This window comes from Peromyscus californicus, unplaced genomic scaffold (assembly GCF_007827085.1).
Source record: "Peromyscus californicus insignis strain IS unplaced genomic scaffold, ASM782708v3 Scaffold_4__1_contigs__length_199733344, whole genome shotgun sequence".
Classification (NCBI taxonomy): Eukaryota; Metazoa; Chordata; class Mammalia; order Rodentia; family Cricetidae; genus Peromyscus; species Peromyscus californicus.
Window position 1 is genome coordinate 191,577,909 of NW_026294562.1, and position 25,178 is coordinate 191,603,086.

The 25,178-nt window shown below is 38.5% G+C and overlaps 2 protein-coding genes across 2 annotated transcripts in view; one reads left to right on the forward strand and one right to left on the reverse strand.

Moving 5' to 3' along the window:
- Positions 1–25,178, forward strand: part of LOC128125424 (zinc finger protein 420-like) — a 337,518-nt gene that overhangs the window by 102,120 nt on the left and 210,220 nt on the right. The gene's annotated exons all lie outside the window — the stretch shown is intronic.
- On the reverse strand, positions 1,009–23,625 carry LOC128125436 (gastrula zinc finger protein XlCGF26.1-like). The gene is given in 5 exon segments (XM_052762865.1): positions 1,009–4,422; positions 5,689–5,815; positions 7,983–8,101; positions 21,768–21,859; positions 23,372–23,625. Coding segments are annotated over 3 exon segments (1,857 nt in total). The 5' UTR covers positions 8,013–8,101; positions 21,768–21,859; positions 23,372–23,625; the 3' UTR covers positions 1,009–2,722.

Genomic DNA, 25,178 nt, shown 5'->3' on the forward strand with positions numbered 1-25,178 from the left:
AGTATGTCAAATTGACTTTACAGCACACTTTTGGGGATTTCTAAATATAAATGAGCCTATATACATTATATCGTGTCCATAGATTATCTCATTAAAGCCTCATAGTTCCATATTTCTATAGATGGACTTACACATGAAATTAAGCCAAAGATAAATCCTTAGCAAATCCTTTGGAGTTGTTTCATATGAATATTCTGGGATTTCTATAATATTAGCATTGTGGGGAGGCTTTAAAAAAGGAATTGAAGTTCATTTCTTGGGGCTTGTAGAGTGGGAAGATATGGTATAGAATGACACAAGCACACCTCAATTGTCTGTAGTATAGGCCCCTGGGTAGCACTGTTCTGAAAGTCATTGGAGTTGGCTAAATCATGGGATAATAGCATGAGTTCAAAGCTAGTCAGGAATACAACCCAGTTTGGATGATGTCTGTCAATGACAGTTTAGTAGCTATATTTTCATTTGGCCTTTTGCAGACTTCTCTCCCACTGCTCCTTGAATGCACGGGAGAAAGCAGCCTTCTATCTGAGACTTCCAAAGTCCCAACATTCTATGTGTGAACCCTTTATAACTTAACAAAGTACTGCTATGAATGCAACCCTGCAGCATTAAGTACAAAAACCTTCCCTATTTTTGTAGACTCAGAAAAAAGCCTTTTCTCCAATACAGTGGTTCCAACTTTCCTAATGCTGGAAGCCTTTAATACAGTCACATGCACTTCTATGTTGGTGTATCTGCATGGGGGCAGAACATGGTATCTTAGTTCCTAAGATCACTGAAAATATATTTTTCTATATCTTAGGCAATCACTGTAAAAGGGTCTTTTAATCCCAAAGAATCATGGCCCACAGGTTGAGAACTGTTACTATATTATCAATTTTCTGTTTACAACAAGTGGAGGACAATTAGTGGGTTCAGCACATGTTTATGAGAAACATTTCTTGGGGAGATGCAACATGCATATGCATCTACTCACCACAACTGGAAACTGAAAACAGAATCAAGTCCAACTTTTTTTAATTAATATTTATTGGGATTGCTTACAGGAATATGGAGAAGCAGTTAGTTACTGGAGCATAGGGGAATGAAACATCGTTGCTTTCACGAAACTCGAAACCAGAATGTGATACAGCTTATGAATAATACATACCTGGAGCATGTTGTATACCTATAGGCATATCTAAAGAGCATCCTATATTGATGGCTAAAATCCTTCTCCATGGGGCATGACTTCTCTGAGTTTCTTCATTTGAGTTAAGATGACTGAATTCTGTCAGTTTCAGAGATTTCTTGAATCTATTTTGAGTTGTGTATTTCCTGCCTTAATCAGATTCCCTTCAAAATGTATCACTCCAGTCTCCAGGAAACTATTACACAATAGCATATACTTGAAGTTTCTGCATTTTGTCTTCATTATGAAGTATTTGAGTTGGAACAAATAAAAAGTTGATGAAAATTGTCCTACATGTTCACTCTGCATAAACTCATGGTATTTTCTAAGGTTTGAAAATAACTTAAAGGCTTTCACAAAATTCTCATGTTCATAATGATTCTTTAGTATGGAGTCTCAAGTATAACTAAGAACAGAGCTTGGTTTAAGCACATGCCAAATTATTTCCCAAAGAAACTTTCCTGCTGGTATGCATTTTCAGATGTTTTCTTACACCAGAGAAGCTAGTAAAGACTTTTCCGCATACATTACATTTTTAAGTTTTCTCTCCCATATAAATACTTTGATGTCTTCTCAGGGTGATTTTTGTAGATAAAATGGTTTCTCATATTTACTATTATGGTGGTTTAAACAGGTATGGCCCCCATGGACCTAAATTTGAATGCTTGGCCCATAGGGAGTGGCACTATTAGGAGGTAGAGCCTCATTTGTGTGGGTGTGGCCTTGTTGGAAGAAGTGTGTGACCATCAAGGCAGGTACCGAGGTCTCCTATATGTTCAAGCCATACCTATTAAACAGCTCACATCCTGCTGCCCGATCAAGATATAAATGTCTAAGCTCCTTCTCTAGCACCATGTCTGCCTGCATGTCATTATGTTTTCCACCATGAGAATAATGGACTAAAACTGAAAATGGACTAAATTCTGAAACTGTAAGCCAGCCCCAATTAAATGTTTTCCTTTAAATGAATTGCCATGGTTATGGTGTCTCTTAACAACAATAAATCCCAAACTAAGATAATTACACTTGTATGGTTTCTCTCCTGAATGAATTCTCTTATGGATTCTAAGAAATGAGCAAACAGTAAAGGATTTCTCACATTCACTCCATTTGTAAGGTTTCTCTTTATTATGTATTCTCTGATGTGTTCATGTTCTTCTGTCCGCTTAGCAGATGCACCTGACTGTGGCCCCATGGCCCTGCATTACACTGTTGCTCAGACTGTGGCTTGGTGGTTCCAATGGCACTGGTTGTGGCTTTAGCCATCATATGTAGCATTTAACTAAGTCTCTATTGTACTATTTACCAATAAAGACTTGGGAGTCAGATGGTGGGGTGAAAACCTGCTAGTTCAGAGGCTAAGAAACAACTAAATAGCCTTTTTGGCCAGAGACCCAGCAAGGAAGTGTCTCTCCAACCATCTCAAACCAGAGGACCACAAAACTGCAAGTCACTCCTTACTCCTTCTTGTCTTCCATACCCCTCCGTGTTCTCTATGGCTAATTCCTGCCAATTAGTTCTGGGTCCTGTCCCAATTCAAGGTTGATATTATTAACACTTGGGTTTCACAGTGTGATCAAGTATCCTAGAACATATTCTAAGAGCTAAATAAACAGAAGAGAATTTCTCACATTCACTACATTTCTAAAGTTTCTCTAATGAATGTATTCTCTGATGAGTTCTAAGACTGCTTTTTGTAGTAAAGAATTTGTCACATTCACTACATTTGTAAGGTTTCTCTCCTGTATGTGTTCTCTGGTGTATTCTAAGAGATGGGCCCCAGGTAAAGGATTTGTCACATTCACTACATTTGTAAGGTTTCTCTCCTGTGTGGATTCTCTGGTGACTTCTAAGATTGTCTTTTGTGGTAAAGGACTTGTCACATTCACTACATTTGTAAGGTTTCTCTCCTGTGTGGATTCTCAGATGAGTTCTAAGACTGCCTCGCCCAGTAAATGATTTTTCACATTTGGTACATTTATAAGGTTTCTCTCCTGTATGTATTCTCTGATGAGTTCTAAACGTCCATTTCTTAGTAAAAGATTTGTCACATTCAGTACATTTGTAAGGTTTCTCTCCTGTATGTACTCTCTGATGAATTCTAAACGTCCCTTTTGCACTAAAGGATTTCTCACATTCACTACATTTGTAAGGTTTCTCTCCTGTATGTATTCTCTGATGAGTTCTTAGTGTCGCTTTCTCAGTAAAAGATTTGTCACACTCACTACATTTAAAAGGTTTCTCACCTCTATGTCTTTTCAGATGTATTCTAAGATGTGAGCGACTTGTAAAGGATTTGTCACATTCACTACATTTGAAAGGTTTTTCTCCTGTGTGGATTCTCTGATGAGTTCTAAGATGGTCTTTTGTGATAAACGATTTGTGACATTCATTACATATGTAAGGTTTCTCTCCTGTATGGATTCTCTGATGACTTCTAAGATTGTCTTTTGTGGTAAAGGATTTGCCACATTCACTACATTTGTAAGGTTTCTCTCCTGTGTGGATTCTCTGGTGAGTTCTAAGATGGCCTTTCTCATTAAAAGATTTGTGACATTCACTACATTTGTAAGGTTTCTCTCCAAAGTGGATCCTGTAATGTCTTTTAAACTTTGATAAATGATAAAAGCACTTACCACATTCTGTACATTTGTAGGGGTTTTCTCTACAACGGATTTTGTAATGTACTTTGAGTTGTGAAAAATGTAGAAAAGATTTACTATATTTTAAACATTTATAGGATTTGTCTCTGGTATGGGCTCTCTGATGCCTAATGAGGCTTGAGTGAGTCTTGAAGCATTTCCCACATTTCCTGCATTGATGTGCTTTCTTCCTGCTATCAGTTTGTTTCAATGTGATTTCTGTATTAGAGTCAAAAGATGTATCATACTCTGTATTTTTGTGTTCTTTCTTTACTGCGTGAGTGCTTCGATTTTGGCTAATGATAGAACACAAATTTAAACAGTTTCCACAGTCTTTATATTTGCAAAGTTCTTCTCCAGCATTCCCACTTTTGTGTCTGTTGAGGTTTAAGGTTTCAACACAGGCATCTCTGTGGTTAAAAAAGCTGTACTTGTAATTTTCTTCAGTATCACCTGTATCATAAGATCTACATTGGCAGAATTCATGAATCACTTTGCCAAACTCATTACATTTATAAGACTTCTCTTTGACATTTTCATGATCATGGATGAAATGCTTTGTGTCTTGATGCAAGACCTTCTCATATTTACCACATATGCAATGATTCTCTGAAAAATAGGGTAATTAGGGATAACAGCAATTAATGCATGAGTAACAGATTCAATAACTGATGTTTTCTAAGGTTTACAATGACATATACACTAGTAACTTTCAGGGACAGAGCTCTTAACAGAGGAATTTTCTGTTTCACAATGATTAAGTGGATGCTCGTAAGAATCTCCAATCTGATCTATATTAAATCACAGGGACCAATTACAGTCTATTCATTCTTTTGTTCCACTTATTAATTTTTTTCATTTATTTGATATCCCAACTGCAGTTGCCCCTCACTCCTGTCTTCCTGTCCCCTCTCTCCACCTGTCCTCTCTCCCCTTATCAACTCTTCCTGTTTCTGTTCTGAAAGATGCAAGCTTCCCATGAGTGTCCACAATGCATGGCATATTAAGTTGAGGTAGGACTAAGATCCTCCCTTTGTATTAATGCTGGGCAAAACAACCCACTCTGAGGAATAGCTTCCCAATAGCAAGCCAAAGTGTTAGGGAAAGGCCTTGATCTCACTGCCAGGATTCCAACAAACAGACCAAACTAAACAATGTCATACATATGTAGAGGACCTAGGTCAGTCCCAGGCATAGCCTTCTCATTCTTATTTAAACACTGCACCTCACAGTTGGTAAGACAAATAGGTGTTTGAGCAGTAAAGATCTTTGAAAGAGAAGTTCTGTGAAGGATCATATGAAGAATGTTTCCCTATTTCTTATGTTTTTAAGACAGAGTCACACAGTACAGCTTTGGTCAGCTAGAACTCATAAACCAGGTTGGCAGGGAACTCACCATGTGCTCTTGCTTCAGCCTCCAATGTGCAATTATTAAAATCATTCTGTGCCAATACTAAACATGGCAACCACATCTCAGAAATAAACAAAAACATTCTCATAACCAAAAGCTCTTTCTCTAAAACTTTCTGAGTTGTTTAAAATCAGAAATACATGAAGAGTTCAATTAAATTCAAATAGTCTAATTATTATGAGTACTGCAATATATTTCCTTACTCTGAATATTCAATGTTCTTCGAACTTTGAAATAATTTTCTTTATGTATTAGATAGGAGGACTGAAGAGATTACAGGGAATATATCATTGGTTACTCTTTTAGACAACACAGAAAAATGTAAATGAAACACCATTAAAAAGTTATGTTGGTAACAAGAATTTCCCCCATTTCTGGGATTCTCTAGGATCAGAGTTTACATATACACAAAGTACGTAAATAAAAAGGATGAATCAGGAATTCTACAAGAAGAGAATTCTTACCCACAAAGAGTAGATTGTTGTAATTCTCCAACATCACATCCATGTACAATGCCTTCTGAGCACAATCTAGACATTCCCATTCTTCCTGGGAGATGTCCACAGCCACATCCCTGAATGATAACAGACCCTACAATGGAAAATTACATATTGACCATGCACTGATTGACAAATGCTTTCTTGGGTAAAAGAATTAAATACATGTTTGTGATATAGATAGGGCATGGCAATTTTTAAAAGACAAGAGTTTTCTAGAAGAGCTGCACTGCTACTCTTTCTGAGACAATATATAGGACATAGTCCATTGCTTACATCCATTATGTCTCTGTCCACCATGAATAATCTGAAGTTTCCTAAGGCTTAAATAGCAGATGAAAGATTTGCCACAACCACTATATTTGAAAAATTTGTCTCCAGTTTGCAGTCTGTCATGTCGTAAAGTCCTTGAAAATGTAATTTGGTGACCAGCACACTTATGGCACTAAAAAAACAGAATTTACTCTCATATCTATGAGATCTAATGCTCTCTGCTAAACCTTATAGGCAGGAGTCATACACAATACATACACATACTTTCAGGCAAATATATGGAAATATATAAAATAAAATTACAATTTAATTTTAATAAAAGATACTTTCTAAAAAAAATCCAGAGTCTTTATTTTCTATCTCTGTGAAAACAGAATGACATAATAGTCTTGCAAAAAGCAAACTTTTAGGGAATATAACATACATATTTGAGGTCTAGATGCAGGAATGTACCTTTATGAAATATGTATTGATATCAAACAGAATCTCAGTGTTACATCTCAGAAGGCAAAGTTAAAATGAGCAAAAGTATGCTTCCAAATTATACAGCAGATGACCTTACTTAAATATGTACACTAGCTCAATCCTGTCTGAAGCTGGGTTCACTTGACTCTATTCTAAAATGTTCAGTTGAGATCCTGAGGCCCAGGTACAATGCTGCACCCTTTCTAAAACAAATGGTAGAATATAGAATGCAGAATTCACGGATGAATTAAAAGTCAGTATTTTCTTGAGAGTAAGGAGTATAAAATCATTGAATACATCCAATGTTTTTGAAAACATTTTATGAGAAATATTTACAACCATGAAGTAAATGGAAACAGAATTAGACAACATTAATGTTATCTAAATTCTTCTAAAAGTTGACACAAACAATATTGGTAACAATTCCATAAGTTCCATATTGTGTGTCAATAAAGAATAATTAGAAATACATAAGTAAGTAAATGGCATATATGACAATGCAGTCATATGAAGTAAAAAAAAACATTTTGTTATCAAACAAATGTATTAAATAGAGTGAGAAATATTCTAACTCTTCATTAATTTTGGATACATTATTGCTCATGTGATTAACTCAAATAAATTTAAACCTCTTAATTTCAACTTTTTTTCTTCAGTATTTGAGCCATTCACCTATGGCTTATGTGCAGCAACAATTCAGTACTCTCTAGAAAATTCTTACTAATATATTCCACATAATACTATACAAAGGTCGAGACAGCAGTGCTTATATCCCTTCTGAAAAATGAAATGAGATAAAGAGAGAATAAGAATTTTCTAAAGGGAGCTAACCAGTGAGCGTTGAGTAGAATGTCTCATGAGACAAGTACATTTCAGGTGTCACCACACCCATCATCACTGTATGGCATAATATGACAAAAAGAGAAACCAGAATACTGCAACCTTCATCTCTTCACAGACACATCAACTTTCTGGCAAAAGCAAGCCACATATAACTTCTATTATCTGTGTTCTCCAGGGTGTTAAAATATTTACTCTTATGGTCCAAGACAATGAGTTTCTTCTAATTCTACTTTTCTATAAATCTCTCAGTGATGTCAGTGTAAAGTTCCTTGTATTGGCATGTCCACATTCATAAGCCTGTTTCTGGAAAACTAACCATTCCAGAAATGCAACTATGCGGCACATGAGACTCTTTCCTCACTAATGTAAAAGGCCACAAGTCCATTCAAAGTAGAAAATGGCCATCAATATATTTCTTGAGCATCATTTACAATAGCTTGTGTTTTAGAAATTCAAGTCTTTAAGTCCATGGAAATTCATGGCCTCACAGTATAAAATCGACAAGCCTCTGCTATTTAGTTGAAAGATTTAAAAAACATAGTCTTGAACATGAGAAGGAAAAAAGAGATAAATAAGGCAAAATAAACACTTACACTAACATTGCAAGTGGTAGAAATTAAATATTTAAATGGTTTCAATAATAAAAACAATTTTCAGAGAAAAGTGGATATGACACTGACCTGGGGAGCATTAGCCACAGAAGCATTCATTGTTCTTGTTGCTCTCTCTGAGTTTATCTCGTAGAAACAAAGACTGGAATTCTTGTTGAAATTTCATATCAACTTTTCAAAATACAAATCTAAAAATAATACAACATTGTCATGATCAATGCCAAGCCCCCAAAAAAGACCTCATAACCAAAATGATACCAGAAATTTTGTCAACATTCCTCCAGACTAGAGAGCATGGAAGGATATATTTAGAGTGGGGAAAGAAAATCAGTATGAACCTTATCATTGCACCTAGTAACAAGTGCTCTTAAATTTCATGGAGAAGGAAGGACATACGAAGGTCATAAAATAACAAAGGTCATCCACTCATGTTGCACCATAGATCATAATTAGAGACAAAATTTACATAGAAAAATCAGAGAAATTAGCAATGACAACAACCCAGGAAATAAGGCATTTTACAAAAGGAATAGATGAACAGGAGAGCTAGGGAGTACCAGATTATTTCCAACACACACAACCAGCAAACCACCATTTCTAATTAGAAGGAAGAAAATTATTACACCCAATTTTACTCACAAAAATATTTTTAAAAAATTCATGAAAAAAAGAACCATAATACATAAATACCAGTAGAAACAGGTATGTCATAAGACAAACTTCAAGAGATTTTATGATAAACCCCTGAAGGAAACAGGAAGAAATGGAACACAGCTGAGCACAGTAAAGAGAAGGTCTGTTACACTGAGGCCCACAGAACAGTGCAGAGGAAAATGAATAGCATTAGCAAGAAACCAAAAGGAGAGTGAGACAAGATGCACGTGCTCTCCAGTCTTAGTGACTCTAAAGGCATAAGAGTGAGCCACAAAAAAACGGAATAAGAAAAAAGAATTATGAAGTAACTGGTAGGAAAGGCACCAAAATTCCTTTTTAATGATGACATTATCATGCATAACACTTTCCAGAGTCACCACAGGAAAATTGTAGACTTGCTAAGTGCTTCACATTTTAGTAAAAAGTACAAAACTAACACACAAAATTACTTTCTCAATTTATTAATAATGACAATTTGAAAAATGATTTAGTAATTTAAGGCATTCAAGTTGTTTCCAAAAGATCTAGCAATAACACTAAGGAATCATGAATTCACTTCTAAATAGAAAATCCTAAGGCACTCAGAAAAAAAACTGAAAAGTAATGATACTCAGATTCCCCCCAGAGTTTCTCTCTCTACCTAGAAATCCCACTTATCCTCTCCTGCCTAGCTACTGGCTGTTCAGCTTTTTATTCAACCAAAGCAACACATCTTTACATAGCGTACAAATGAACAGCAACAGGAAGGTTTATGCAGAGGGAAACCACAAGAAGACCTTCAATGTCTATGGAAGCAAGCAGAAACTGTTCTGTTCTGCCAACTTTATGGTTAAGGCAACTCAAAACAAACTCTGGGTATCTGCTTTGCATTACAGAATTTTTTTTTTTTTTTAAAAGCAGATAGTCATATCATAATATGCAGATAGTCATGTCTGTACATTTTAAGGGTGAGTGGGGGTCACTGAGTCAGGGTTCCTGGGAACTTATCTTCCAGACTGGAGCCAGAAACAAATGGCTAGTGAGTACCATGATGGATGCCTAAAATGGAAGTTTCTTTAGCTCTCACACTAAAATACAACATCTGACCATTTGGTCACATTTTTTTCATTCTACCTGGTAGGTACAGTACATATATTTATCATGTGTGTCATACTGTCTTGAAGAACATACACATCGATCTGCCAAGTTTTTTCTCAAGTTGATAATAAACTTGTCATCAGATCTAGTTACAGTCATTCTTATCATCTAAGAAGGTTTTACATGCTTCACTTAGGTAAAATTTATCTTACCAATTTACTCCTCCTTTAAATGTGGACCTGTTTTCTAAGTTGCATGCATACTTGTGTGAGAATACTGATACCTTGAAACCCACGTGAATGCACTGATAGGTAGATCAGTACAATTCAGGCCATACATCTATAAATGGAATGTCTGTGCTAAATGTTTTAAGTGTTTCTCAACTTTCCTAAAGTTGTGAGCCTTTAAAGCAGTTCTGCGTATTCATATGTGGATATGTCTGCATGTGAGCAGACCTGCCTGGAGATGGATAGAGGGGAGGTGCCTCGCTTCATGAGATCATCAGAAATGTTTTCCAATAGTCCTAAGTGACCCCCTTATAAAAGGTGGTTGGACCCACCCCCCCCAAGGGGTCTTGACCCACAGGTTGAGAACCATTGTGTTAGACAACATCAAGACAGAATCTACCTGATGGCTGCCAGAGAGAAGAGACTGTTTCTAGGGATAAAGTGAACCATTTCAGGGTATGCCCTGGAATTAATCACTGATTATGCCAGATCCTTCAAAATCCTATCACCTATCTTCCTGAACATGAATAGAGCTGTGTCTTGGTATTCTTCTAGGCAGTTTTCAGGTTCCCAATTAGTAATATATGTGACTACAGTGACACCTCTCAGTTCCTGGATGTTATAGATTTCCTCTCTGGCAATCAACTTTGTAGTTCTATGTGTAGGTAAGAATGTGTGACATGGGTCTATTGCCATATATACATGTAAATACACATACGTGCATACAGATATATACATACATAGGTTAAAGCATATATCAAACTTAAGAACTCATTCGGAATGTCATGATAATGTCAGAATAAACATAGCACTTTATTACACTGACATTACATGTATCTCATATCCAATAGCTTTCTTGATATTTAATGGAGTACTGGACGGTTTCTTTCCTTGCTACTGCTCAAGCACTTTAGAATAACAATGAGAGAGAAGATGTCATTTAATACTACCATCATTCTACCTGATCATGCTGGTCATTGTATGGACTGATGCTATATTTACCTTTCACGATTTGGGGAAACTGCTCTAACCCTTTTACATCACATTGAAAGAACAAACAGCTCCAAATTTCTTATGATAATATTTAAACAACTGTCACAGAAACTGTTCAAAAGACCTAAATAAATGAAATACTAAAATCTCTCAAATAAATGATGGATATTTATCACACTAAGAAATCAAAATGTACTCAATGAGCTAAGCGAGAATGACAACTAAATGAATAAGGATACTAATAAGATCATCAAGAATATTAAGACAATAAAAAGAAAACTAGGTGTAGCTCTGACATCAACAATATGAGTCAATAGTTGAGAAATTATCAATTCTGATGAAGGAAACAGATATAATTCACCTGTTTCACTGAACCTATACAGCAGAAATCAGAGGACACAGGAATGGAGAATTCATTGTTTTAAAACTAACAAAAGGAGAAAGAAATTAGGAGTAGCAATAGAATAAGGATGTGTCCATTCTGAAACTGGTTCCATGAGAAATCAGTGGAATTCACAGCAGCAACATGTGACTTAAGGAAAATTTAACTCTCAGCCTTCAAGTCACTTATTTCCTGACCATATGCTGAATCCTGTTGGGCTATTAGTACTCATTTAGAGAAGAAATTTGACCCTTCTGATTAGTGTGGAGGTTTTGGAGAGTTGGGTACCCAGGGTAGAAATTAATGATATAGAGATTCAAAGAAGGATACAAGGGGTCAATGCACAGACTCCTTGCAGTAAAAAGACACAAATACTGACAAACCGTTCTTCACTAATCCAAATAAAATAGTGAACTTCCAAAGTCATAGAATTAAATCTGAAAAGGGGTCACTGCAATTTATGTCAATGACCTCAATGTTACCTTATGGAGTATTGTGGAAAGTGATACAAAAATGAATGAGAATTCAAGAAGAAAAGGATGATTTCCTAGAAACAAGTGAACAATTCAAACTTCTATGTCATAAAACTAGGCCAAGCAATAAGCAAGTGCTGAGACTGATATGGTCAGAGTTTCCTCTAACAGTGCCTGAGGACTGGACAGACTCAGCACTGAATTCTTTCCACTAGCCCACTGGAAAATATGGCTCTGGTGGGCTTTGCCTTTCTCTTCCATTTCTTCTGCCTTGTTAAAAAAAAAAAAAAATCATTAGATTACATCCCCAAAGATAGTCACCAAGATCTATTCCCTTACTTGGCTAATTTATCCTCCTAAGCTTTTCTCCCAAGGTCCAGGTATGGAAGTATTGAAGTCCAGCTATCAGAAGCCCCTTTGGGTTTCTGATTAACATGCCCAATTAATATTAATCACCTTATCCCAACATGGCGTTTCCTCCTTTACCTTTATAAACTGCCATTTGCCTGTGTGCCACCTTTGTTCTCCTCTATCCAGCGGAGTGTTCTGTCCCTCCAGGACAAATATCCTTGCCCCATTTCCCTTGTCTGCTTCCCCTTCTCCCTCATCCTCTATCTCCTTTACCACTGCATCCTAGCCCATTCTAACACAGAGTTCCCCTTTTTCTGTTCTTAAGAATTCCACTGAGGGGGCTGAAAGACAGCTCAGTGGTTAAGAGCACCGGTTGCTCTTCCAGAGAACCTGGGTTCAATTCCCAGCACCCACATGGCAGCTCACAACTGTCTGCAAGTCCAGTTCCAGGGGCCCTGACACCCGTGGCTAAATAACAGTATACATAAAATAAAGTTAAACTAAAAAAAATTAATAAAGAATTCCACCTGCAAGGGCATTTGCTGCTGTTTTTCAGCCTGAGTCAGAAAGCAGTCATTTTAGCTTTTCTTTCCTGCTCAATAAAAGATCTCTCTGTGAAAACAAGTGTTTGGGTGTGGTTTGTGTCAATTGCAGGGTTCTAGAGGGAGCTCTCACTGTGCGGGGGTCCCCTTCTTTCTCTAATTCCTTTACAAATTTCTATACTAATCCTCCAGAGAAAAGTATTACTGAAAAGTTGAAGGAAAAGGAATGCTAGACTATCATTACACAAAGATGGCTTTACCTTGACACAGAAAGCAGATGAGAATAAAAAATATCTTCAAAGGAAAAATCATAGACCAGTTGCAGTAACAAAGAGATTCTCTCTAATGGATGTAGAAAGGAACTCAAGTTGATTTCATAAAAGGGATGCAAGAATGTTTCAACATCCACAAGCCAATCAATTCAAGACACAACACATTTAGAGTCAGTGAGAGAAGAGACACATAACCATGTCAACATATCCATGAAAGGCCTGCGGGGAAGTATCATATTCGCTCACTATAAAGGATCTGATGAGTGAGAGAACAGAAGGAACGTACCTCAGCCTAATGAGGATGACAGCCAGAACCCTGAACCTAACATCACACCAAATGACGAGAGCTGCCATCATTCTACTCTAATCAGGAGAGATAAGGATGTCCACTACCTCCACATTAACTCAATACACTGCATCAGTGCTTATAAACAGCAAGAGAGACAGAGAAAATTTTCAATGTGTCAAAGAAAATCCACAAGGCACATTTTCTGAAATTACAAGAAACACAATTCTTTACATCAAAAACCAAAAATATTCCCAGAGAAAACGCAGGTCTGATATCCCTCTTAATAAGCTACATGAAATTCCAAGAAAATATCACTTGGGTTTCTACATTCACACACAATATGATGAGATGTCAGCAGACTACTCAGTGTCTAAAACTGTCATAGACACCCTTCTGTAGCATTCAAACTGCTGAAAGTGCTCTGTAGGCTGCTGGGTGAGAAGAATCATCAGTGTCTGTCCCCAGATGCTGATCCCTTGTGCTGCAATACCAACCTGCCAGGCAAGGTATGCCCATCAGCATAAGAGCACCAAGACTATTTTGTAGGTAACAGAGGCTTTGGAGTTCAAACTCAGGTCAGCCGAAAAACACACAGATGGCACTGGAAACTGGCAAATGGGCAATGACTGGAAAGATCACAGGCCCTAAGAGGGAATCTACTCCTGACATACTGCTACATGTAAAAATGCTGGAACTGCCTTTAAAAGATTCTGCTCACACCAGAGCCTGGTGCTGCTTTCAGCCTGACAGATAACTTTGCTTGCAACAGGAACATGTTACTTCAGAGTCGGCTGAGTGCACAGCATGGGAGTGAAAAATCCATATTTCCATATACAAGTCTCAGGGAACACTACTGAACTTGGGGTAAAAGAATGTAAGAGCTGGAGGAAGGGGCGTGACTTATACAAAAGCCATACCATCCTAAGTCCTGGCAGTTGGAATTATGAATACATAATAGCCTGGCTACCAGACCAAAACTTGCCTCAAATCATACATGAAATCCAAAGGGACTAATGGGATGAAAATGTGGACAGTGATGGATGGGGCAGAGAATGATGAGAAGGTAACTGTCCACACTCTAGAGAGCTCCAGGTGCAAGTGGTAGAACAGGAGAGTTAGAAAGCATGGATAAAGTTAAACTCCAGGAGCTCGTAATAGCCACAATAGCAAAGAAATTGGATAATGAAAATATTCTACCAGAATATTACTCTTTAAATATTTTAACAGCTATAGTATGAGTGAAAACATCAGGATATACCTCAGTTCATGTAAATAAAATTTAATGTCAGCACAACAAAATTTTGAAAGCCAGGATAAAAAATAAAGCGGTTGTGAATTTATATTTAAATTTGATGCACGTGGGATTCATGGTCAGTATCAGAACAGCAAAGAAAAATGGGCATAGCAATGCCTGACTTTTCATGGGAAACATCAGGACATTTTTGCATGACACATTACTTCATGATTCTTGCCCTACAACATACAAGGCTGAGTAATGTCAACTCTATCAGCAACAAATCAAAAATTCCTGCTCCAGTCAAAGATACTGTGCTTCAATTTTTAGCAATATTAAATATGGAAACCAAATGTGTCCCAAGATATAATTTTGTCCATGTCTTCAATTAAAAAAGTACATTTTCCATTTCCTGGGAACTGAGCAAAAGGTCATTCTGGGATGGGATGAATATCCCATGGTTTTATATGCTTCCACTAAAAAATAAAATAAAAAACACCAATCATCCAGGACTTCTACTATAACACCCAGAAATGACATTTCCTCAAATAAACATCTGTTTCTGAACAGGCATATTTCTACATATCTGAACCTTCCATTCAAAAGTCACTATCATTTGTTTCAGCGTGAACTGTTTAAAGCAGATAAAGCTCAAATAGCTATGTATGGTCTTCAAAATGTGGGACTCATGATTTGTAGTAGAAGACCTCAGCAGTCTAGTCTAGTCTTCCCTTGGACAGTCTCTCAGACAGAGGCTTCCTCATCTCCCAGATCTATCAGGTTCTTCCCACATCTAAGTTCTGTAACAATTTGCATTTATTTTCCAGTTGTCTTCTCTTATCCTTTAACACCAACAAAGACTAGGAAAATACAATATTCATGGATACTTACCCATAGTCTAAAGTCAGCAGAGCATGGAATGATATTTTTAAAATCCTGAAAGAAAATAACTCCTAACTGTAGTGTTGAACCCAAAAGAAATGACTACTAGAATAGTCAGTGAAGGGAGTGTATTTGAATGTGGTCAAAAATTAACACTGGTTTTTCACTCAAGAACCTACTTAGATAATAAACACATAAAAATAAGCCCAAAAGATTCAGACATAGCCAGGTGGTGATGGCGCCTTCCTTTAATCTGAGCACTTGTGAGCCAGAGGCAGGAAGATCTCTGTAAGTTCAAGGCCAGCCTAGTCTACAACAGAGTAAGTTCCAGGACAGCATGGGCTACAACAGAGAAACCTGGTCTTGAAAAAATTAAATGAAGTAAAGAGAGAAGGAATCAGACATAAGTTATGAAGACACTGGATAGAGTGCATTTTATTTGAGGAATAAATGAATAGCAGAGAATTGGGAAGCAACCCATCCTGTACAACACAGGAAGGCATTAACTCTCACTGGGAATGAAGAACAATATGAAAAATAATCTACCAGCCACAACACAAGCAAAACTTTCTAGATTAAAAGCCCTAAGGAATAGAATCTAAGTAAGAAAAGAAGTTCTCCACTAATCTTCAAAGGACTTCACAATAAAATCCCGAGTAGTAGTTGGAATAAATGGAACACATCTCACCACAATAAAGAGTATGTCTGTCAATCTAGGTTCACAATCCATAAAGAAAATGTACAGTACTGACCTGACACCATTACAAGACAAAGGTTCACATTCTTCCCAACTGTATTTATTATAGTTTTTGTTTGCTTATTTTATAATTTTTCTATTTTAAAATTTTTTCTTTCCTTTTACATACCAACCCGTTCCCCCTCCCTCCCCTTCTCCCACTCCCCTCCACCTTCCCCCATCTTATCCCCATCACCTCCTCAGAAAGGGTAAGGTAGTCAACACAGGCTGGCATACCAAGCTGGGGCCGGACCTAGCCCCCTGCATCAAGGTTGAGTAAGGCATCACACCATAGGGAATGGGCTCTATAAAGCCAGTTTGAGTACCCAGGATAAGTCCTGGTCCCACTGCCAGGGGACCCACAAACACATCAAGCCATGCAACTTTCACCCACATTCAGAGGGCCTAGTGCTAGTGGAAGTATGTATTGTAGTTTTAACCTAGTTGGAGGTGATGGACTGAGGACTGGTGGTCAGGAGCACTGGCTGTTCTTCCAGAAGACTAGGGTTCTAGAGCAACAACCAAATGGCAGCTCATAAAACTGTCTATGACTCTAGTTCTAGGCAATCCCACATTCTCTTCCGGCCTCTGTGGGCACGCACTTGTGTGGTACACAGACAGACATGCAGAACTAAGACCCATGCACATGCAACAAGAATAATAAAAGAACTAGCTACAGAAATTTGAAAGAGATAAAGAAGCAGAGATACAGTAGGAAAAGAAGACATTCAACTTAACCTTCTCAGTGATGGTGTGACTGCATATATAATCTGAAAACATCACCAGAAAACTTTATACTTCACAAAAGCCTTAGTAATATTGAAGAATACAGAAGTAAAAAACACAAATCACCAGTTTCTATGTACCAATAAAGAGTACGTTGAAAATAAATATGGATAATTCCCATTGATTATAGTTTAAAAGACTTCCAGAGTCCCCCTTCCCAAAATACTAAGTAAGTTCATACTACTTAGCTTTGAGGGAATTACAAACAGCAACACAACTGATATTCCATCTCACACTAGCGAGAATAGCTAACAAGAAGAAAATAAATTAGTGGATCAAAAGATTGTGCAGTGGGTAAAAGTAGTTACATCTCTTCCAGAATATCTGGGTTCGAATCCCAGCACCAATACCCTGGCTCAAAACCATCCGTAACTTTCTTCCCAACAGATCTAATGCCTTCATGGGACATTCACAGGCACTAGACACATGTGCTGCAAAGACATACATTAGGCCAAAACACCCATGTGCATAAAAGAAAATTAAAAAACAAGAAAACAATAGAATCAAGTCTGGTGGGCACAAATTAACTTCACTACTCTGAATACAGAGGTATGTGTAACTCTGTAATTTGTTGTTAGACTTGCCTACATAATGTTTCAGAGGAGCAACAGCTATCATTGAAACCCTTGTCAAAAAAAAAATACACAACAAAAAATGATCTAATGGCCAAAAATGCAGATGAGAAAATGGGAAATTAGAATCTCACCTTATTCTAATTCTGGTGGTAATGAAAACAGAAGAAATCCCTTAGGAGACTTACAGAAAGGACAAATGTACTCCTCATATCACCCTCAAAAGTTGAGGGATACAAACTTGTTTCAATATGTACAGATATATCTATGTAAGACTGCAAATATCCAGACTCTGACAGGGGGAACATGATCATATCCATAACTCCATAAAAGGGCTATGGAGAAATTTCACATTTGCTCACTGTCAACATTTGCAAAAATCTAGGGATAGGAGGAACATGCCTCAGCATAAAAGACAAAAGAAGCCATGAAAATAAAAATCTAACATTTTACTAAATGAGGGGGGAAGAAAGTGGAAGGATTCCAATCTCTTTAGGCAGGGACACGGGTGTCCACTCTGTCCACACTAACTCAGTATTGTGGATCCATTGTTACCCAGAGCAAGATGAAAAGAGAAAAAATTCTCAATTTAAGAGGGTAAGTCATTACATGCCAGAGAGCAACTTATTCCAAATTATAAGAAATATAATTCTCAAGCTGAGTGGGGTGGTGCATGCCTTTAATCTTATCACTTGGGGGGAAAGAGCAGGTGGATCTCTGTGAGTTTGAGGCCAGCCTGGTCTACAAAGTGAGTTCTAAGACAGGCAAGAAAAAAAAGGGAAAGAAAGTAAACTTTATTCTCAACTTCGAAAAGTATAAACATTCTACAAGAAAACTCAGTTCTATAATCTTTGAAATAAACCTTAAAGCTCATGCTCTAAATCTGTTGGTATTTTACATACCAGCAAGATGAGGGTGAGAAGACAATTGACCACCACGATGATCATAGTATCTAAGAAATATCAAAGATGTCCTGATTATTATAGCATTCCTAGAGCTAAAAGACTGTGCCAGGTAGTGGAGGAGAAGAGTCATCAATGACCTTACCCAGAAGTGGACACCAATGTCATACTGTCAAGTTGCCTGGCATGGTGTATCCATCCATGGATGTAACATGGGCCCATGAGATCTACCAGGAAAGATCAGCCACAGGCTGGTCATCATCCTTGTGGTGCCCAACTACATCTAATCTGTAACTAATGTCCTCCCCATTTAATTTCAGGGCTGTGAATGACTCCTGGTGTATTCTGTTCAGTAGGGAAATTTTTCTGTATAAATTCAGCAAACTGAATTAATCAAACTGAAGATAGCTAGTCAGAATCTATGTCAGTCTAGGTTGTTGAAATGTGGGTGAAGGTTTGGAGGCTCCCAGGGGGACAGAAGCATATAAAAAATTCTGTTTACTTGAACTTGGGGCTCAGATTTTATACAAGCATTGGCTGATCCTGTGTATGTCAGCCTTGCACACACACAATACAAGAAAAGATGTTTCCTGGATCACAGCTGGGTGCCTGCTTCCCTTGGTTTCCTAAAACAGTGCCATAAAGTAAAGACAGCTTTCTCTGTATTCAAATACTATCTGATTAATTTTTGGCTAGTACCAGAAAAGGAAATACGTGAAATACACAAAAAACCTGACCAAGAGCCTACGACTGGGAGGATGACAGGTCATGGGAGGGAATCCACTCATGACATGACATTCTGCAATGCAAATAATATTATATTCAAGAAATAAACCAAAAAGGTGACAATGCACAAAAGCTTTGACATAACCTAAATGTAAACAGCACATGCTCCACATGTTTACTGATGAAGAAAATGTTCTCTAATGTACATTAATATCTCTCTGCCCAGTCAGTATCCACACCCAAGGTGTTAAATAACAAATGCTGGAGACAATACAGACAGAAGGACACAGAGACAGTGTCAGTGGGAACCCAACTCACTGCAGTCACCAGGAAAGTCAATGTGCAGCTTTATGAACAACCAAACAAGGAAAAGAGAAGATACTACTCAAAATTATAAAGGAATGAAATAAACTACAAGGTATTAATGAAATAGAAAAGCAGGAAGAAGAAAGGAAACATAATACAGAGAAATAACAAAATATTTCCCTTCAGTGATTTCTTGAAATGTATAACACTCCTCCAAAAAAAACATGAAAATAGGATAATACTAAAATCAAAATATATACTAAACCTAAATAGCCTTAAAATCGAAATATATACGTTCTATAAAAGTATATACTTCAAACATAAGAATACAAAGTGCTAAGAGTAAAGGAATTTTCTTAAAAGATTTTCTGTGAAGAGGTTTGGTTAGTAGGTAACAGGAAAAGCTGAATCTGTAAATATACAAAAAAAATTAACAAATGATCATTGGTGTTGAAGTCTCCCACTATTAGTGTGTGGGGTTTGATGTGGGACACTTTGATCAACCTTGATGCAGGGGGAAGGGGCTTGGTCCTGCCTCAACTGAATGTACCAGGCTTTGCTGACTCCCCATGGGAGGCCTTACCCTTTCTGAGGAGGGGATGGGGGTCGGGGGTGGGGAAGGATAAGTGGAGCAGAAAAAAGGATGAGAGGGGGGTCTGTGGTTGGTAGGTAAAAAGAATTTTTAAAAATTTTCTTAAATACGTACAAAAATGAAAAAAGCCAACACCCTAATTGTCGTGCTAGAAACCTCATCCAATGACTGAGGGAACTGGATGCAGAGATCCACGGCCAGGCCCCAGGTGGAGCTCCAGGAGTCCAATTGGCGAGAAAGAGGAGGGTTTGTAAGAGCGAGAACTGTTGAGACCAAGGTTGGATAAAGCACAGGGACAAATAGCCAAACGAATGGAAACACATGAACTATGAACCAATAGCTGAGGAGCCCCAACTGGATCAGGCCCTCTGGACAACTGAGACAGTTGATTAGCTTGATCTGTTTGGGAGGCATCCAGTGCTAGGCATCTGTACTCAGTGCATGTGCTGGCTGTTTGGAACCTGGGGCTTATACAGGGACAGTTGGCTCAGCCTGAGAGGAGGGGACTGGGCCTGCCTAGACTGAATCTACCAGGTTGAACTCAATCCCCAGGGGAGTCTTTGCCCTGGAGGAGATGGGAATGGGGGGAGGGAGAACACAAGGGAATCCGTGGCTGATATGTAAAATTAAATTAAATTATAAATTAAAATTAAAATTAAAAAGAGAAAAAAGAAAAAAAGTAAAAAATAAATAAACCCAAATGATCAAATGGTACATTTCCAGAAAGATATGTGACCAATATGAATGCATCTCCTAAAACAGTTTCCAAATACAGGAAGCAATCAACAACAGAATTCTAGGAAGCAAATAGACTACCGTTGCTCAATGTCTACCACTGAGCAAGATGACCATGAACAGCACAGAAATCCAATAATGCCTAGAGGTCCTCCAGAGAATCATCCACTTAGCATCAGAAGTCATCCAGTCTTCTCAAACTACAAGAAGCATGCTCCAGTGTGACCATGTCTTAAAAATAGAACAAGTCTTCAAACCTAGTAAAGATCAATGTTTAAAAAGTGTCTTCTCCAAGAACCTAGTATACTGACATCAACATTAGATAGAACAGAGAATACAAAAAAAAGACATGTGAAGACTGATTCACTGATACCATGCTCTCATTCAAACACGTGAAGAAATATAAAAACAATCCTTATGTTCTGTAAAGATTCTAAATAATTTGTACCAAGATCTTACAGGCGGTTTTTTCTATAAATGGAGAAAATCAGGAATTCCTAAGATATATAAAATTGTGAGTAATCAAAGACTTCAAAAATAATGAGAGAAGGATGATACCCAGAGCTAATTTCAAAACATAAAAATTGTAGCAATGTAAACTGTGAAGTGTTGAAGACAGACAACAGGATATCAAAAGAAAGACAATGTAACTGGAGTTTAATACGTGGCAGAGATATTACATAAATCAATAAAATTTCTGCTGGCATTATTTTAGAAAATAGAGAAATTAAACACAGAACCTTAAGGAATTAAAAGATTCCAAAACCTCTGTATACAGGACCAACCCGGAGGCTTAAATGGTTCTAACCAAACACCATATTAAAACTATACTAATGAAACCACTTAACAGTGGTATAAAAACACAATCAGAGATAGAAATGGAAAAGGGACAACATCACTCCTGTGCAAAGTCAAATAAAATTATATTTACCTCCAAGTATTAGTACTTTCCTACCATCTTCAAACACCTACAACAGGACAATCTTGAGATTATTCTCAGTGGACTTCTCTAGAATCATTTAGAATTAAACAGAATGTGGAAAAACCAACTTCATGTCTTCTTTCTACTGTCACTTGAACCCTTCCCCATGTCTTCACCCCTTCCTCAGACCCTCTAACACACCTGGATCCTTTGCTACTGTCTCCTCTCTCTTCTCCATCCAGGGCTCTTTGTTCGGATTCACAGGTGAGCAGGACTGACCGACCTTGTGAGACCTGCATAGGAGAAAGAGATTCTTCAGAAAGCACCTGGAACTTTGCAAGGAAAAGGAAAGATGTTAACACCTGCCAAAAGAAAAAAAAAATCAAGGAAAGAGAAAATATCAGGAAAAATGTCTCTTTCTCTAAGGATTTCACTTTACTCTGTGAGGTGTGATACTCATTCACACACAGCTCACACACATGCAGAGTAGTTTTCTCAGAAAACCTGAGAAGAAGCAAGGGAGACTCCAGAAAACTATTCTCACCTTTAGAATCCAGACTGCTGCAGTTCTCCAACAGGAGATCTATGCAATAAGTCCAATGAGCAGGGTCTAGGCATTCCCACTCCTCCTACAAGAAGTCCACAGTCACACCACTGAATGTCAACAAACCCTAAAATAAAAAAAAACAACAGTTGGGATAAGTGTGCATGAGCAGAATGCTTTTCTTCAATGAAACAGACATTTTTCTGATACGGGTGAGTGATCATAAATATTATAAAATAATACTGTTTAAAGTGTATTTGGTAACTATAAAATAGTTAAATAAAATAGCATAAAATACACTCTCACAGCATGCATGTTGGGCTTGGCTGGACCTAAGGTGTGACATAAGGACACAGCATACAAAGACACATTTCTGAATGCTGTATTTACATTCTAGACTGCATATATCTCAGATGGAAAATTAATGGGGAGTAAAAGGTTTGCTTAATGTTTACAACCATATCTGGGGCACTCCGTAAAACATATTTTCTGTTTAATCGTATCTCACTGGTTCCTCGTGTGATTACTAGCTACAAACTCTCTGGGGATGCCTAGTCTCAGGGTCAAGTGCCACTCTCTAAAATAGGCCTGTGGTAAAACAGTGGAGTTAGAAAGCATGGATGAATTTAAATTCCAGGACTATTGGAACTGTCACATAGCAAAGAGAACCCTGTTTGCAAACATCGGACAATGAAAATGCTCTCCTGGATTATTTTATGATTTATATTATGACAGAATAGTCTGGCAACATAAGATAAGTGTAAAATAATCACGATGAGACCCACTTCATGGGATCTCAAACTTACCGACAATGGAAAAGATATCAGTAACAGAATATTGAAAGCTGTGTCTGTACGGAAAAGGCGGCCGGCCAGGGTGGGCCGCTAAGAGAACATGCCACATGCAACAGGTCTAGGGTGAGGTTTATTGGAGGAGGAGCATGAGCAAAAGAGGAAAAGGCCGTCTCGGAGTGGGGACATGAGAGGCAGACAGACAGACAGAGAACAGGTAAGAGAGCAAGTGACGAGCAAGAGAGAGAACTGTGATGGACGAACACTTTGAAGGGGTGTTCGAGGCGCGCAGGGTGCGGGGGAAACGACCGCACCTGACCGCAGGTGATGACGTAAGCTGCCGCAGGTTCCCGGACGTCCCCGGGCAGGACAGCGGGAGCTGACAGTGTCCTTGAGTGTCCTTCTGGGCAGCCTCGGCGAGCACACCCCGGTCCCTCCCTCCCGTGTCCCAGCCCCGCAGCTCCTCTGACCTGGGAGGTTCCAGGGCCGCCGGGCTGCGGTTCCCGCCACTGCGCTGCTGACTGGTGACTTTCCCAGGCCGCCCCGCGCGGCGACTGCGGCTCCGGGGAGGTTTCAGGTCCGAATACCCGGCCGGGTCTTCCACGTGCAGTTCCGGACCCCTGTACTCCCCGAGTCCAACAGGGAATGGTGATATTTCCTGGCACTTCAGCCTCATTTCTTGGAGCAGCACCTCCTGGCCCCGCCCCATACACCCCGCTTCCGGTTATGCGTTTCCTCTAAACCCGCCTACCGCGGGTTCTTTTTCTTAATTAGTTTACCAATTATTCCCCGCCCCTATAGGTTCTTTCCCCTAAACCTCTCTGATTATGCTGTGTCCCCGCCACATCAGAGACCAGTCCCTCCCACTCGGTCTCAGGCTGCCTTCCACACAGCTCCAGCTGTCAGGCTGCCCTGGACCCGCTCTGCACAGCCTCCCCACATGCTCGCTGCCAGCCTAGACCAGAACTGGATCTAGGAGGACGCTGCACCCTGGTATCTGACCCCAACAATTAGTACTGAACCCTTCAGATGCAAGCTTTCCTGCCTCACTTCTTATCTTGGGATAACAGTCTCCTGGGTTAAAAATGCACAGAAAAAGACAACAGACACTCTAAATTCTGATGCTCAAGTCCCATTCCCAACACAAATTAAAACTAAGATTAAAAAGCACTTGATTCAAATCATAAACCATATCGGTAACCCCGAAGGAGAGCAATTTTTTTTTTTTTTTTTTTGGTTTTTCGAGACAGGGTTTCTCTGTGTAGCTTTGTGCCTTTCCTGGAACTCACTTGGTAGCCCAGGCTGGCCTCGAACTCACAGAGATCCGCCTGGCTCTGCCTCCCGAGTGCTGGGATTAAAGGCGTGCGCCACCACCGCCCGGCTTAGGAGAGCAATTTAAACGATATCCACTATACAGAAAAAGATGAGTCATGTTCAAGGAGGTAAAAGCATGTAAAACATGGGAATCGACTCAAAGAGGATAGGAACAAAATGATTCATGGGCAAGAAAACACTAGCTAATGCCTGTAGGAAATGAGGACACTGTAGGATATGAAAAATGAATTCATTAGTTAAATATATAAACAAAACAAGAAATGAGAAATAATAACTCAGAGATCAGAAAGGAAACAGAATATCAGGCTTGAAGACAAGGTAGAGGAACTGGATAGTTTAGTCAAAGAAAATAATAAAATGTTCCATGCAAGTAATAGGTTAAAGGTAAAAGTGAAATTCCAGCAGCATATTCTACTCTTATATGAAATATTCTAATTCTTTTTTTTTTTTTTTTTGGTAACTCACTCTGGTTAATGTTTCTGGGAAGCTGGATAATCATTTCCATCACTATGCAAATGAAGTGACACTAAAAAGCCATCTTTATCCTTCCATCACAGACCTCCACTACTGCCAGTCTAATATCTGGAATTACAACATTAGCGATATTGACTTGGGGAAAGACATTTCAGGAACTCAGGATTTTGAAAGGAAATGGGTGTCTCAGGAAGTCAGTGGTCAGTCAGCCCATTAACAGCCTAGTGCTGAACTCATCCTGTGCTATTCTGCTCTCACTGCAGATTGTGAAATTGTGGTTTTACTAAGAGAAACCAGTTTGTCTCCTAGAAAGCATGCTAAGGCTGCTTTTATATAAAGCACAAATAATTCAATTTGAAAACTCATTGGTGAATATAGAAACTTTTGGCTGTCCAAGATGCAGAAAATAAGCATTGTAGTATGGCCACAGCCCTAAACAAGTCAGTTACACCATTCCATCTATGGCTC